Here is a 17,697-nt window from a genome sequence, read left to right as displayed (position 1 = left end):
TATGCCTGGTATTCTTAATCATTTAATTGTTTTTATTCTTACCACTTCCTTTTATAATATACCATCCTTGAAGTAGACCATGAATAAAATAGCACTATACTATACTATACTAAACATGCTTCCTTTTGATGTGTTTCTATATCATCATTCAGCATAATATCCACAGTACCATATAATGTTATATTGTTGCAGTTTAAATTCTGTTTAGATCATTAAATATTTAAGTCACTTTGTGAATTGTTTTGAATATGTTATTCTATGTAAGCATTCATTGTGTCCGATAATCTATATACTGTTTGTAGTATCTCTTTTTTTGCTGTTGCTAATACCTCTTGTTTCCAGTAATCCAACTGGATTTTCCTGTTGTATTGCTGAGTTGCTTCCCTATCTTTAAATCACCTGAAATAATACCTCTCAGTTCCCTTTCCTCTGTCATTATTGTCTTTTGTCCTGCATTCTTTCTCACTTTTCCACTACATATACATTTCTAAATTCCAAATGTTTGTCCTCATAGATGACACATTTTAACCAAAGTTTTAATGTTACAATTTTTGTAGAATCATTTTTCATGTTCACACCTATATGTACAAGTAAACCTCTTAAAAGGGTACAATATTTTTTCACTAATTTTGTAGAATCCAAAATAAAACCTAAAGCCTTAATGACAAAATGTAGATTTTATTTTTAATCATACCATGACATTCTTTGACCCCCTCCCCCCAATCCAAACATGGTTTCCATACATCATACTTCAAAACATAAGTCAAATATATTACAAAAATAAGTTAGAACTCCCACATTTTTCTTTTTTTTAAATATTACTATGACACCAAACATTTTTGATGATACAACAAAGATCTAACTTTGTTTATTTAAATAAAAAAGATCATTTTAAATTACCAGGGAGTTATTCTGTAACCTTTAACCTTTTCATTAACAAACAGGTCTGCAAAACATTGCTACACAATGCACCACAGTACTAATTCAAAGATTTAATCTCAGATACTCTTCCCTTCCCATTTGGGATGACACTCAAAAGTCTTAAATAAATTCCCTATTTCACATTTCTTGATATTGAATTTAAACTAAGAAATGCTTAGTGCGCAAACTTTACATTCTCTCAGTTGCCAGGAGTGGGAAATATGAGAGTTCTGGATAAAGCTTCCAACATTCTTCAGATTTTGATATTGTAGCATATGACACCTTTATTATTTAGGTTTGCTCTTCAACGTCTACTTGGAGCAGTTGTCCAATTAAAGACAAGAAGCTAAGGTATTTGGTGTGTCGCTGAATATTCAGATTGTTTTTGGTGTTCTCTTGAATCATGATTCTTTCAAAATTCAACAGATTGGGTCTGCTGAGATTACCTAATTATCTGGCTACAGTTCTAATATATTAAACCCACCCCATTTTTACATTATTTATAAAACCAATGAGATTATATTTTAAGGCAGATACTGGCAACTTTAAGAACTTTAAGTCCCGTAGAAGGTGTAACAATGCTAAATTGTTATTGCCATCCACAATCTTGAGCTTATGATATTTTGTTGTTCAGAATTGATATTTTAAGGTAAAAAGCCACTTTTTCAGTCCTTCCAAAAGTATATCAGATTACATGAGATAATCTTGTGCTGAATGTGTTGTCCAGCATAAATGTCATGGCTCCATAACTCAAAAACTACTGCAACAAACCCTTCATCATAGGTTTGGTAGGGCACCCAATACTGTACACATTTAGGCCACGTCTGCTTGATGACCTCCAGTGTCATTATCACTTAATATACTGTATTGGGTGGGGGTTGGTGCACAGCTTCTGAAGACTGTACATGAGGTCCAACCTGATTCTGCTGGCTAAACCATGGATTATAGTTCTCCAGATAGTTGGGAGAGGCGCAATGAGGAAGACTTGGCTGCTGAGGGGTCCTACTTCGATCGTTTTCCCAAATTGGTGGAGATGACGGTGAATTGCAAGCCATAGAGTCACTATTATTCGGACTGTGTTCCATATTCGGCCCCTCTCCATTCTTGTAAAGCTTCTTGAACTTTGATCTCCGGTTTTGAAACCAGATCTTTACCTAAAGTCAAGTAAAATATAGTTATTGAGTTGTTCAGTCTTATCAATAAAACAATGCAATGATTTGCAGAAGCCTAACTATTCCTTAATATATAAAAATAACTAAAAGATTTCATTGGAAAATGATTAGTATATTATAAGGCAAAATATCACTTTTCTCTTGCTATCAAAATGTGTATATATGTATGTATATTATATATATACTGTATGTATATATATATATATATATATATATATATATATATATATATATATATATATATATATATATATATATATATATGTGTGTGTGCCTCATTGCTCAAAATGATGGTGGTGACATGTATTGGCTATAAATATATTTTGCAAAAATTCTTAAAAACTAAAATACACTCATATTCATGCTCATTTCAAAACTTGCTTGAATGTCCCTTTATAAAAAGACAAAAGTTTACTTTTTTAACAATTTTCATTAGAAGCTGTTTATAATATCCCTGGCATTTGCATAAACCTGCCAGTGTGACCAACCACCTTAAATATATCAGTAACATAGAAGAGACTAACCTCTATAACATGTCACTGTCATTATTTCACGTGACTTGGGACTAATGCTGTGGCTCAGGACATGTTTCCCTTCTCTCCAGTCCCTTCCCCCACCCTGTCTTTTCACCTCTCTCCAGATTCCCCCGCCCTGTGAGTCATCCCAAACTCTTCTCCTAAAGGACCAAACCCAGTTTCACAGCAGGTTCTTGTTTTGTAAATCAAGCAAAGGAAGCCTCAGGATAACAACACCCAGCTCTCCCAAACCATGTACCTTAGAGAAGCCCAACCCAGCCATCTCTCCTCCTATACCTCATCTGACATATACACTGGGAGGAAAGTTTTTACATACAAGGCTTTTGGAAATGGCACAGCCTTTGATATGTTTGTCCTTATTGCCAATCCAAACGTTATTTCTGTCTGGGAAGGGCCAAATATGTTTTACTGAGTCATCAAAATGATACCATTCCGAAACCACAGAGAATCCAGTCTACTGACCCCTTATGTGGACTTCATGTTTACCTGTTCTAGTACCAAAGGCACTATATAATTTTCAGTATTATTTCATAAATGTATTATGATTTTCCCAATGATTTCTCATACACTGGAATATTCAGAGACAACACTATGGGCCACCATAGTTTGTGTATATTTTTCCACTTTATATGTATATAAGTCTCAGTTATTATATGAACAGCACACTTGGGCTTCTTAATGTCCCAACATGATGACTAACCAGGCCCTTATACGTGTATATATATATATATATATATATATATATATATATATATATATATATATATACGTTATATTTGACACATGTTATAAGCCTTATGCATGTTCCATACTTCTATATTCATATTATTATATATCTATGTTATTGGATATTTTTAGGTTATTTGTGACTTCAACATTCTCATTGACAACCCATCTGCCCCTGCGGCCTCTAAACTACTTTCACTCACATCCACCTTCGGTCTCTCACAATCCACCCTATTCCTTGCTCATTATGATGGACAATCCATCGACCTGGTATTTTCCTACCTCTGTTCTATATCTGACCTAACCTGTCACCCTTTTCCCAATTCAGACCATCATCTGGTCCCCTATAATATTAATGCAACAGCTAAACCCCCTTCTCCATCCCGCCCCTGCACCTACATGCTGTGGATCCGCTCCAATTTTCAAAAATCATTCAAGATCTCCTCCCTTACACTTCCACTATAATCTGCCCTAATCTCGCTGCAGCCCACTATAACAAAACTCTCTCTTCTGCACTAGACACACTTGCCCCTCCCCGACTACGCAAAATATCACGCCGCCAGTTGCAGCCCTGGAACTCTTAGCAAACACGCTATTTGCAAGAATGTTCCCGTACTGCTGAGCGTGTCTGGAGGAAAACTCACTCTGAACCTGATTTCATACATTATAAGTTTATTCTTCGATCATACACTTCTGCCCTTCACTTAGCCAAGCAAACCTACTTCTCTTCTCTCATATCTACTCTTTCCTCAAACCCTAAATGACTCTTCTCCACCTTTAAATCTCTCCTCTACTACCTACCTGCTCCACCCCCCATCTGTCTTTAGTGCTGAAGACCTGGCAGACTACTTTTTATACAAAACACGTACTATCCAAAGCAAAATCCCAACACCAACCTGCAATATTCCAACAACAGGCCCATTTACTCCATCTGCCACCCTCTGCATCTTCCATCTAGCCACTGAGAATAAAGGTTCTTCCTTACTATCATCCTCACGCCTCACTACCTTCCCGCTCAACCCTATCCCTTCCCATCTAATACCCTCCCTGTCTTCCGCCCTCACTCCTGCTCTTACTCACATCTTCAACCTATCTCTCTCTACTGGCTCATTCCCATCTTCCTTTAAACATGCAAAAGTCACTTCCATAGTCAAAAACCCTCCCTCGACCCTAATTCTCCTGAAAGCTACCGCCCCATATCACAGCTTCCACTAACATCAAAACTCCTTGAAAAACTAGTTTACAATCGCCTAACCCACTTCCTGTCCACCAACTCCCCTGCAATCTGGATTCCGCCCCAAACACTCAGCTGAGACTACCCTTACCAAAGTTACTAACAATCTTCTCTCTGCTAAAAATATTGGCCACTATTCTATACTCATCTTACTTGACCTCTCAGCTGCCTTCGACACAGGTTACCACCCCCTCCTCCTACAGACCCTTAGCTCTTTTGGCCTCTGTGACACTGCTCTTTCCTGGATTCACTCCTATCTTTCTCACAGGTCATTTTCTGTGTCATTTGCTGGCGACTCCTTCTCTCCAAAGCCTCTTTCTGTTGGAGTACCTCAAGGATCTGTTCTGGGTCCTACTCTTCTCCATTTATACTTCTTCACTGGGTAAACTTATCAACAGTTATGACTTCAAATATCACCTCGATGATGACACCCAGATCTACCTCTCCACCCCTGCTCTCTCTCCCTCTTTCCTTTCTCATGTCAACAACTTCTTATCTGGTATTTCTTCCTGGATGGCCTCTCACCACCTAAAGATTAACATGTCCAAGATTGAGCTCCTTCTTACCCCCCCTCAAGCTCTATGCCGACTTCTGATTTCTCTATCCCTGTTGATGGCATCACCATTTCCCCATCGTCCGCAAGTCCACTGCCTCAGAGTTACTCTTAACTCAAAACTATCCTTCTTCCTCCACATCCAATCACTTTCTACATCCTGCCACAACCATCTACACAATATTTCAAAGATTCACCCTTTTCTGAGCGCTAACACCACACAGCATATAATCCACTCCCTTGTTATTTCCCGACTTGACTACTGCAATAACCTACTTACTGGCCTTCCTCTTTCCCGCCTCTCCCCCCTTCAATCCATCCTAAATGCCTCTGCCAGGCTAATTCACCTTTCCCGTTGCTCTGTTTCTGCTGACCCTCTCTGCGAGTCCCTTCATTGGCTCCCCATTCACAGCAGAATTAAATTAAAAATTCTCACCCTTACATACAAAGTTCTCACCAACCCTGCTCCCCTCTACATATCCTCTCTAATAAACAAGTATACTCCAGCCCGTCCACTAAGATCCACCAATGACCTGCTACTTGCATACTCGACTATCACCTCTTCTCATGCTAGACTGCAGGACTTCTGTCATGCAGCACCTGCCCTCTGGAACACTCTCCCTCGTGCTGTCAGGCTTTGCCCAAATCTTTCTTCCTTTAAATGCTCCCTAAAGACTTTTCTGTTCAGAGAAGCCTACCAGCTCAATAATAAATTAATTTCACTTACCTAACCACATTTCCCTCATCTACCTTTTCATTAACATCTTTAACTTTTCATTAACATCTTTCTCAATGTTTCAGTCTTCACCTCCTGTTTCTCAACCTCTTACCCTTCTAGGTTGTAAGTTCCCACAGGAATAGGGCCCTCAATTCCTCCTATATGTGTTTGTAAATGTTGTCTTGTCTCTTACAAGTTTTATAACATTGTTTTATTTAAATGAATTGTATCCATGGACAGCGCTGCGAATATGTTGGTGCTTCATAAATAAAGTATAATAATAATAATCATCTGCATGTTTTTATGCCTATTCCATGTCATACTACTATATCGATCCACATTAGAAATCCATAGAATTCTAAGGCCTAGATTTAGAGTTCGGCGGTAGCCGTCAAAACCAGCGTTAGAGGCTCCTAACGCTGGTTTTGGCCGCCCGCTGGTATTTGGAGTCAGTGATTAAAGGGTCTAACGCTCACTTTACAGCCGCGACTTTTCCATACCGCAGATCCCCCTACGCCATTTGCGTAGCCTATCTTTTCAATGGGATCTTCCTTACGCCGGTATTTAGAGTCGTTTCTGCAGTGAGCGTTAGAGCTCTAACGACAAGATTCCAGCCGCCTGAAAATAGCAGGAGTTAAGAGCTTTCTGGCTAACGCCGGTTTATAAAGCTCTTAACTACTGTACCCTAAAGTACACTAACACCCATAAACTACCTATGTACCCCTAAACCGAGGTCCCCCCACATCGCCGCCACTCGATTAAAATTTTTAACCCCTAATCTGCCGACCGCCACCTACGTTATACTTATGTACCCCTAATCTGCTGCCCCTAACACCGCCGACCCCTGTATTATATCTATTAACCCCTAACTTGCCCCCCACAACGTCGCCGCAAGCTACTTAAAATAATTAACCCCTAATCTTCCGACCGCAAATCGCCGCCACCTACGTTATCCCTATGTACCCCTAATCTGCTACCCCTAACATCGCCGACCCCTATGTTATATTTATTAACCCCTAATCTGCCCCCCTCAACGTCGCCGACACCTACCTACACTTATTAACCCCTAATCTGCCGAGCGGACCTGAGCGCTACTATAATAAAGTTATTAACCCCTAATCCGCCTCACTAACCCTATCATAAATAGTATTAACCCCTAATCTGCCCTCCCTAACATCGCCGACACCTACCTTCAATTATTAACCCCTAATCTGCCGACCGTAGCTCACCGCTATTCTAATAAATGTATTAACCCCTAAAGCTAAGTCTAACCCTAACACTAACACCCCCCTAAGTTAAATATAATTTTTATCTAACAAAATAAATTAACTCTTATTAAATAAATAATTCCTATTTAAAGCTAAATACTTACCTGTAAAATACATCCTAATATAGCTACAATATAAATTATAATTATATTATAGCTATTTTAGGATTAATATTTATTTTACAGGCAACTTTGTAATTATTTTAACCAGGTACAATAGCTATTAAATAGTTAAGAACTATTTAATAGTTACCTAGTTAAAATAATAACAAATTTACCTGTAAAATAAATCCTAACCTAAGATATAATTAAACCTAACACTACCCTATCAATAAAATAATTAAATAAACTACCTACAATTACCTACAATTAACCTAACACTACACTATCAATAAATTAATTAAACACAATTGCTACAAATAAATACAATTAAATAAACTATCTAAAGTACAAAAAATAAAAAAGAACTAAGTTACAGAAAATAATAAAATATTTACAAACATAAGAAAAATATTACAACAATTTTAAACTAATTACACCTACTCTAAGCCCCCTAATAAAATAACAAAGCCCCCCAAAATAAAAAATTCCCTACCCTATTCTAAAATACAAATATTACAAGCTCTTTTACCTTACCAGCCCTGAACAGGGCCCTTTGCGGGGCATGCCCCAAGAATTTCAGCTCTTTTGCCTGTAAAAAAAAACATACAATACCCCCCCCCCAACATTACAACCCACCACCCACATACCCCTAATCTAACCCAAACCCCCCTTAAATAAACCTAACACTACCCCCCTGATGATCTTCCTACCTTGTCTTCACCATGCCAGGTTCACCGATCCGTCCTGGCTCCAAGATCTTCATCCAACCCAAGCGGGGGCTAGACATCCACTGAAGAAGTCCAGAAGAGGGTCCAAAGTCTTCCTCCTATCCGGCAAGAAGAGGACATCCGGACCGGCAAACATCTTCTCCAAGCGGCATCTTCTATCTTCTTCCATCCGATGACGACCGGCTCCATCTTGAAGACCTCCAGCGCGGATCCATCCTCTTCTTCCGACGACTAGACGACGAATGACGGTTCCTTTAAGGGACGTCATCCAAGATGGCGTCCCTCGAATTCCGATTGGCTGATAGGATTCTATCAGCCAATCGGAATTAAGGTAGGAATTTTCTGATTGGCTGATGGAATCAGCCAATCAGAATCAAGTTCAATCCGATTGGCTGATCCAATCAGCCAATCAGATTGAGCTCGCATTCTATTGGCTGTTCCGATCAGCCAATAGAATGCGAGCTCAATCTGATTGGCTGATTGGATCAGCCAATCGGATTGAACTATATTCTGATTGGCTGATTCCATCAGCCAATCAGAAAATTCCTACCTTAATTCCGATTGGCTGATAGAATCCTATCAGCCAATCGGAATTCGAGGGACGCCATCTTGGATGACGTCCCTTAAAGGAACCGTCATTCGTCGTCTAGTCGTCGGAAGAAGAGGATGGATCCGCGCTGGAGGTCTTCAAGATGGAGCCGGTCGTCATCGGATGGAAGAAGATAGAAGATGCCGCTTGGAGAAGATGTTTGCCGGTCCGGATGTCCTCTTCTTGCCGGATAGGAGGAAGACTTTGGACCCTCTTCTGGACTTCTTCAGTGGATGTCTAGCCCCCGCTTGGGTTGGATGAAGATCTTGGAGCCAGGACGGATCGGTGAACCTGGCATGGTGAAGACAAGGTAGGAAGATCATCAGGGGGGTAGTGTTAGGTTTATTTAAGGGGGGTTTGGGTTAGATTAGGGGTATGTGGGTGGTGGGTTGTAATGTTGGGGGGGGTATTGTATGTTTTTTTTTACAGGCAAAAGAGCTGAAATTCTTGGGGCATGCCCCGCAAAGGGCCCTGTTCAGGGCTGGTAAGGTAAAAGAGCTTGTAATATTTGTATTTTAGAATAGGGTAGGGAATTTTTTATTTTGGGGGGCTTTGTTATTTTATTAGGGGGCTTAGAGTAGGTGTAATTAGTTTAAAATTGTTGTAATATTTTTCTTATCTTTGTAAATATTTTATTATTTTCTGTAACTTAGTTCTTTTTTATTTTTTGTACTTTAGATAGTTTATTTAATTGTATTTATTTGTAGCAATTGTGTTTAATTAATTTATTGATAGTGTAGTGTTAGGTTAATTGTAGGTAATTGTAGGTAGTTTATTTAATTATTTTATTGATAGGGTAGTGTTAGGTTTAATTATATCTTAGGTTAGGATTTATTTTACAGGTAAATTTGTTATTATTTTAACTAGGTAACTATTAAATAGTTCTTAACTATTTAATAGCTATTGTACCTGGTTAAAATAATTACAAAGTTGCCTGTAAAATAAATATTAATCCTAAAATAGCTATAATATAATTATAATTTATATTGTAGCTATATTAGGATTTATTTTACAGGTAAGTATTTAGCTTTAAATAGGAATCATTTATTTAATAAGAGTTAATTTATTTCGTTAGATAAAAATTATATTTAACTTAGGGGGGTGTTAGTGTTAGGGTTAGACTTAGCTTTAGGGGTTAATACATTTATTAGAATAGCGGTGAGCTCCGGTCGGCAGATTAGGGGTTAATAATTGAAGGTAGGTGTCGGCGATGTTAGGGAGGGCAGATTAGGGGTTAATACTATTTATGATAGGGTTAGTGAGGCGGATTAGGGGTTAATAACTTTATTATAGTAGCGCTCAGGTCCGCTCGGCAGATTAGGGGTTAATAAGTGTAGGCAGGTGTCGGCGACGTTGTGGGGGGCAGATTAGGGGTTAATAAATATAACATAGGGGTCGGCGATGTTAGGGCAGCAGATTAGGGGTACATAGGGATAACGTAGGTGGCGGCGGTTTACGGAGCGGCAGATTAGGGGTTAAAAGTGTAATGCAGGGGTCAGCGATAGCGGGGGCGGCAGATTAGGGGTTAATAAGTGTAAGGTTAGGGGTGTTTAGACTCGGGGTACATGTTAGAGTGTTAGGTGCAGACGTAGGAAGTGTTTCCCCATAGGAAACAATGGGGCTGCGTTAGGAGCTGAACGCTGCTTTTTTGCAGGTGTTAGGTTTTTTTTCAGCTCAAACAGCCCCATTGTTTCCTATGGGAGAATCGTGCACGAGCACGTTTTTGATGCCGGCCGCGTCCGTAAGCAACTCTGGTATCGAGAGTTGCATTTGCGGTAAATATGCTCTACGCTCCTTTTTTGGAGCCTAACGCAGCATTTGTTTGAACTCTCGATACCAGAGTTAAATTTATGGTGCGGCCAGAAAAAAACCCGCGGAGCGTTAACAGCCCTTTTACCGCCGAACTCCAAATCTAGGCCTAAGTGTGCAATTAACTATCTATATCATATAATACCTTTCAACCATACTGTTTTTCTTTCTATGTCATAATATGTGCATCGTACATTTCTCTATGTTAACATATGCATGTTATAACTCTTTGTAAAGTATGTCTGCATGTTAAAAAAAATACTTTATTTTATTCTATCTGTGGGTATATTATTATAGATATTGGCACTTTGTATGTCGTTATATAATGTTGCCTCTTTGTATTTCATATACCTATATTATATACAATATTATATACTTCTAAGCTAAATATAGTGGCAAAACTTTTGGTGGCAAAGGGGATGAAACAAAAGATTTCCCTCTCTGGACTAAAGTGATCCAATGTACTCACCAAAGGTTTAGAGCTTTATTAACTGGGGACCAACATTGTCTTCCAATGTGCACCCCCAGCTTTCTTTAGCTTTCAACCCCACCAGACATTAGCTTTTGACCTGACAAGAAGTTTATTATGATAGCCTTGCCTCTTTGCCCAACTGGAAGCTATTGTCCGGCAGGGAGCAGCTTGGGGCACACAACAGTACAGCACTGGATATGTATGGCACCCCTGTGCTAATATGAACAACACTTCCCACCTTAAGACTTGAGTGAGGACCCCAGATAGCCACTTTACTTACCAGTATGCAGTGGAATAGATAAAATATTTCTGTTTGTTTAAAAACATGATAAATCATGAAGGGCAAGTGTGGGTGCACTTATCTTATATTAGTGAAGAGGTCATTGCTTCTTTGGTTCAGTGTGGATGTGGATGTATGAGGGACTAATTAATTATATGAATGGAGGTAATTAGTGCTCTGTGTGTGTCTGGTATAGGACACTACTAACACTACTTTTTGGATGTTTGGTATTTGTAGTGAAAGTGTTAATCATAGCTCTTCCTCTTATGAAAGGGTTAATAAAATCATTAATTAGTTTGTAGTTAAAGGGACAGTAAACACCAACATTTTTGTTGTTTAAAAAGGTAAATAATCCCTTTACTACCCATTCCCCAATTTTGCATAATCAACACAGTTATAATAATACACTTTTTACCTTCTATCTAAGCCTCTGCAAACTGCCCCCTTATTTCAGTTCTTTTGACAGACTTGCATTTTTAGCCAATCAGTGCTGACTTCTAGGAGCTTCACATGCCTGAGCTCAATGTTATCTATGTGAAACACATGAACTAACGCCCTCTAGTGGTGAAAAACTGTCAAAATGCTTTCAGAATAGAGGCAGCCTTCAAGGTCTAAGAAATTAGCATATTAACCTCCTAGGTTTAGCTTTCAACTAAGAATACCAAGAGAACAAATCAAAATTGGTAATAAAAGTAAACTGGAAAATTGTTTAAAATGACATGCCCTATTTAAATCATGAAAGTTTTTTTTTTTACTCGACTGTCCCTTTAAGGAAGGAATTACAGCTTTGAGCATCTGATATTAGGAGTTAATTATTGCAGTCTTTAGGTTTAGAAGAGGTAAATTGCTGAAGGGTTTAATCCCTGCTTTCTACATAACTGCTTAGTTAAATATTGATGGGAAATATTACATATTACAGGTGAATTCTCTGGGCCTTTAACCACTTTAAAGCTAAATTAAATTGTTTCATGATATTAAATCTCAACACTATATTGTATCAGTGCACCTTCTATTTATAGCTTTATGTTGTAATAATGTCTCGATATTACACTGCATTCTGTTTATGTCAGCTTTACATTATATGTTCATTTATTTTAATGTATCTGCCTGCGTACTATTATATATTTCCTTATGTCAGCTGATAATCGTACATCTCTATCCCTATCTCATCATGTTATATATATATATATGTTATGGGTAAAGTCAGATATTGGGTAATCCTAGGATTACCCGGGTAAAACAAACATTACCCAAGCGGCTGTGGGCAAAGCTCGATATAAGATCATTAATCCCCTCAGAGTTCATGCGCTTCATGGAGTCACCGCTTCAAACATATATATGATGGAACTGTAGTTCCCCCATCTTCACTATCTTTTTGCCTCCCCCTGGGGATTTCAAGGGGGGCAAAGTAAACCAGATTCCCCAAGGTGCACTTGGGGTGGATGCCAGAGGATCGGCGGGGCGCCCCCCCCTTCAACTCCCCAGGCGGAGGCAAAAACAATAGTGTTGATGCGGGCATTACAGTACATTGGGTTTTATCCACAGCTGCCTTGGGTAATGTCCATTTTACCTGGGTAATCCTAATACTCATAACATATTTATCATTATATCTTCCCATGCTGTATTCCTCCATGTTTTTGTATTTCTCTTGTCGCTATCCAGATATTTCAGTTGTCAAAATACTATGTATATTATATCTATGTGCACTATAATATAACTGTTGTTTTGTCTCTGTGTTATTAAATATCTATGGAAGTTATTAAAGGGACATGAAACCCATTTTTTTTCTTTTGTGATTCAGATAATGGGGTAGATTTATCATGGTGCGGACAGACATGATCCGCTATAGCGAATCATGTCCGCCACACATCCATATATGCCGACAGCATACGCTGTTGGCAGTTATCATTGCTCCAGCAGTTCTTGTGAACTGCTGGTCCAATACCGTCCCCTGCAGATTTGTGACCAATCGGCCGCTGGCAGGGGGTGTCAATCAGCCCGATCGTATTTGATCGGGCTGATTGCTGAACGCAACCTCAGAGGTGGGGGACGAGTTAAGGAGCAGCGGTCTTAAGTCCGGTGCTTCTTAACTTCAGCTTCAGGCGGAACTGAAGGGGAGTGGGTTGGAAGCAGCATTCGCTGCTTCATAAATCGACCCCAGAGCATGAACTTTTAAACAACTTTCCAATTTACTTCTACTATCTCAGGAGCTCAGGAGCGTGCACGTGGCTGGAGCACAACATGACAATTGTTTTGCAAGAATGTTATTCATTTGAAAGAGGACAAGATGGCAGCACTATTTCCTGCCATTTAGTGCTCCAGACACCTACCTAGGTTTCTCTTCAACACAGAATATCATGGGAACGAAGCACATTTGATAATAGAAGTAAATTGGTAACTTTTTTAAAATTGTATACAGTGCCTGAATCCCAAAAGAGCGTTTACACCTCCAATCCTACCATTCAATGTATCTGCTTTATCTTTGTGAATGCAATGATAGATCTATTTATGTCTCTTGTTGCTTGGGAGCACAGTTTAGCATTTCATTGCTTTTTCTCCATTCTTTAACCTTTCTACCCAAAACCAATCCTCCACTCCACCAAACCAGTAATGTACACATGGCTTTATCTGAGACCAGAGGATATCTCTGTCTAGCCCTACATTTTATTATAGCTCCTGGGTTTTGTAGGCGGATCTAGTCTGAAGCCAATTGGAAAGGATATAGGCCACCCATTTATTAAAGGGACATGAAATCCAACATTTTTCTTTCATGATTCAGATCAAACATTTTTAACCACTTTCTAATTTACATTTATTGTCCACATTGCTTCATTCTCTTGGTATCCTTTTTTAAGGTGCAGCAATGCACTGCTAGGAGCTAGCTCAACACAATGAATTAGCCAATGAAAAGAGGCATATATGTGCAGTAACCAATCACCATCTAACTCCCAGTAGTGCATTGCTGCTTCTGAGCCTAACTAGGAATGCTTTCAACAAAGGATAACAAGAGAATTAAGCCAATTAGATCATAGAAGTAAATTGGAAAATTGTTTAAAATTGCATGTTCTGTCTGAATCCTAAAATTTTAAATTTGACTTTGCTGTCCCTTTAATGGCCGTGCAGACAAGGTTAACTGTCGTGAACCTGTCCGCCTGGCCTTGCCGCTGCATGTGCAATGCCGCTCCCTGCTTGAGTGTGGCCAATTGGGGGCGAGCAGGGGCAGTCAATCATCCTGATCAGATATGATTGGGATGATTTGACTCCACTGCACTTTAGATGACGAGGAGGTTAAAGGAATAGTTAGTCAAAATTAAACTTTCATGATACAGAGAGAGCATGCAATTTTAAGCAACTTTCTAATTTACTCCTTTTATTAATTTGTCTTTGTTCTCTTGGAATCTTTATTTGAAAAAGCAAGAATGTATGCATAGGAGCTGGACTATTTTTAGATTCAGCACCTGGGTAGCACTTGCTGATTGGTGTCTAAATGTAGCTACCAATCAGCAAGCGCTACCCAGGTGCTGAAACAAAAATGTGCCGGCTCGTAAGCTTACAATCAAATGAAGATACCAAGAGAACAAAGAAAAAAATGATAATAGGAGTAAATTAGAAAGTTGCTTAAAATTGCATGCTCTATCTGAATCATGAAAGTTTTATTTTGGCTAGACTATCCCTTTAAGTAGCAGCAGGGAAACAAAGCCCAAGTATTTTCTTTTGTGATTCAGATAGCATACACTTTTAAAAAACATTTCTAGTTTACTTCTATTATCAAATGTGCCTCATTCCTATTGTATTCTTTGTTGAAAAAATACCTACGTACAGGTATACCCCGCTCATACAGCGGGTTAGGGACCGGAGCCCCGCTGTAAAGTGAAAACCGCCTTAAAGTGAAACAAGGCAGTTATAGCTTTCTTTTCAGTGTTTAAAATCTTGAAAACATGTTTGAACTAACATATATTAGGGGTGCAATAGTGCTACGTTTAGTTTAACACTAGCACAGCAAGTATTCAATTAGTATTCAATAAATACTGTACCTGTAAAATAGTGACAATTACTGTAGAAAAATTTGCCAGGCTAGCACTGAGACAAAGATTGCACTGCAATGCTATAAACAGAGTGAACTAAGCATAACAAAATATTGCCATTCACTATTCTCGCAATCTCACGATGATTACAGCACTGTTTCAAAATCCTTGGAGGTTGAACTTCAGCTCCACAAAGCGCTGTATTAGCGAATCGCTGTAAAGTGAAGCGCTGTAAAGTGAGGTATACCTGTAGATGTTTGGAGCACTACATGACAGGATATAGTGCTGACATTTAGTGCTCTTGCAAATGGATAATATTCTTGCAAAACCGCTGCCATTTAGTGCTCCAGACTTGTGCACGTTCCTGAGCTTATGAGCTTTATTTGATAACAAAAGAAAATTAGAAAGTTGTTTAAAGTGGCATCATGCTCTTTCTGAATCATACAAGAACAAATTGCGTATGAGAAACTTTCTTCTATCTAATAACTTCATTGTAATAAGGAACAAACATTCGGATGACAATATTTTAAATGTGAATGTGTTTCATAGCTTTAAAGTGTGTTTTGTTAACTATTATGATGTGTTATGAAAACGAAGATAAAATTGTGCTGTGTGAACAGCATAGATGTGCTGGGCTGCAATGTTCAAAATGGCTTTTCAAATTGGTAAAACATTTTTTAAGGAATGGATTGTAGCAGGTTTAGTGAGGCTTTTAATTCTAAAGTATCTGATAAAGGAAGTCATTTTTTTAAATATGCATCAGATATTAAAGGGAAATAGCAAGCAATCACTGTGAAGTATGTAGGAGGGTTAAGATTTGTAATTATGTGAAATGCACTGCAACTTCTCTGGGGCCAGTGTAAAAAGAATACAATGTTTAGATAAAAATGACAGGAAAAGAAGGGGAAAAAAATAATGTAAGTGCACTGTAAAGTTGTTTTTCACTATGCACAATTACTTGGGAAATGAAAACCTGTTTTACTAATAAAGTTTTATGGATCAAAATGTGATAACATGCACGCAAAAGTAACCAAGCCAATAATAATACACATCTGTATGCCTATGTAATTCTGCCTCTCTTTTATTATGTACTTAGTATGTTATTACAGTACTGTTCATTTTAATATTTTTCTCAGCAAATCTCCTTTTTGGTTATCCACCACTCTACATGTTATGACACCCCTCATGCTATTGCATATGTCCTCAATATTATTTCCCTGAATTTAACATATTTTATTACTTTATCCATCCTTATTATATTTGTACATGTTATCTCTGCATATCTTTTAATGTTATCAAATGTTTGCATGTTGTAAAACTGCTAATTACAGTGTTTTGTATAACTCTTTCCCTTTTATTATAACACTTCCTCTTTAATTATGTTCTCTACTATATCACAACTTTTAAGTATTGCCTCTATCCATATTATCATTCAATGTAATGATACATTTTTCTTGATACTATTATTCTATAATACCATTAATATGTCTCTATGTCCTGCTATATTAGAAATGTCTGTATAGGAGACACTTTGTTCTCACCAGTACTTTGCTCAGATCTAGTTTGGTGTTTGAAGTTATTAACCTACTTGACAGTCTCAGTGATCTGATTCTGATATTTTGGCTTTAAGGTTTGCAACACAGAATGAGAGAAGCTGATTGTGGAGTTAGTGCGTTACCTGTGTTTGTGTTAATCCCAGCTGTGCTGCCAGCTCCGCTCTCTCAGGCAATGCTAAGTATTGGGCCTTCTGGAATCGCCTCTGCAGAGCAGCCAGTTGATAACTGGAGTAGATGGTTCGTGGTTTTCTGATCTTTTTTGGTTTCCCGTTGACCATTCTAATCTCTGTTTCTGGCTCTTCCTTCACTGAAACTGTAAGACAGAGGAAAGGAACTTCAACTGGATTTCAAATCATATCCTGGGGATCTAATGTTACTTAAATAAAGAGACACAGTGCTTGATATATGAGCAGGTGAACTAGCTGGGGATACAGTAGAGACAGCAAGACAGAAAGACAATACATGCAATATAGACTAAGAAAGAGGCCTGGGATACAGAAGATAAGCGGAACTTAACTATGACAAAGGCTGAGGCTCATTTTCAGCATAAAGGTGGGAAAGACAGCGTCTAGCATACATATCCGGATAGAAAGAAATGATCTAAAAAACACATATGTCAGAGGCAGAATTTGGTAATAGGCACAGGGCAGACAGCCAACCCTACATATAGAGGTATAACACACAACACAGTAGATGTAAAAAGGTATATAACAATGAATAAATAGTCATGTGTAAAGAAAGAAGCAGGTAAATTGGCAAATAAAGATAAAGAGATAGGTACATGCGATCTGATATAAAACTATCAGCCATAATATTTAATATAAGAGAACCAAAGCAGATACCAGAACAAATAATTAATCTATATAAAGGTAGAAGTATACAGACAGACTGGATATACATCGACAGTCATACAGTCAACTAAACAGCCCAGTTATAAGCAGCTATGTATCTATCTATCTATCTATCTATCTATCTATCTATCTATCTATCTATCTATAAAACAAGACCA

The 17,697-nt window shown here is 38.3% G+C and overlaps 1 protein-coding gene across 1 annotated transcript in view; it reads right to left on the bottom strand.

The window, feature by feature from the left end:
• Positions 1-658: 658 nt before the first annotated feature.
• The window catches only part of DLX3 (distal-less homeobox 3), a 20,443-nt gene continuing 3,404 nt past the window's right edge, over positions 659-17,697 (bottom strand). The window contains exons 2-3 of the mRNA XM_053700130.1: positions 16,811-17,001; positions 659-2,075 (exon numbers count right to left, since the gene is read on the bottom strand). Of these exons, the coding sequence (XP_053556105.1) occupies positions 1,776-2,075; positions 16,811-17,001 (491 nt within the window). The 3' untranslated portion in view covers positions 659-1,775. The remainder of the gene's footprint in view (positions 2,076-16,810; positions 17,002-17,697) is intronic.

Source organism: Bombina bombina, chromosome 1 (genome assembly GCF_027579735.1).
Source record: "Bombina bombina isolate aBomBom1 chromosome 1, aBomBom1.pri, whole genome shotgun sequence".
Lineage (NCBI taxonomy): Eukaryota > Metazoa > Chordata > Amphibia > Anura > Bombinatoridae > Bombina > Bombina bombina.
Note: the sequence above shows the minus strand (reverse complement) of the source record. Positions and strands in the feature narration are given on the sequence as shown.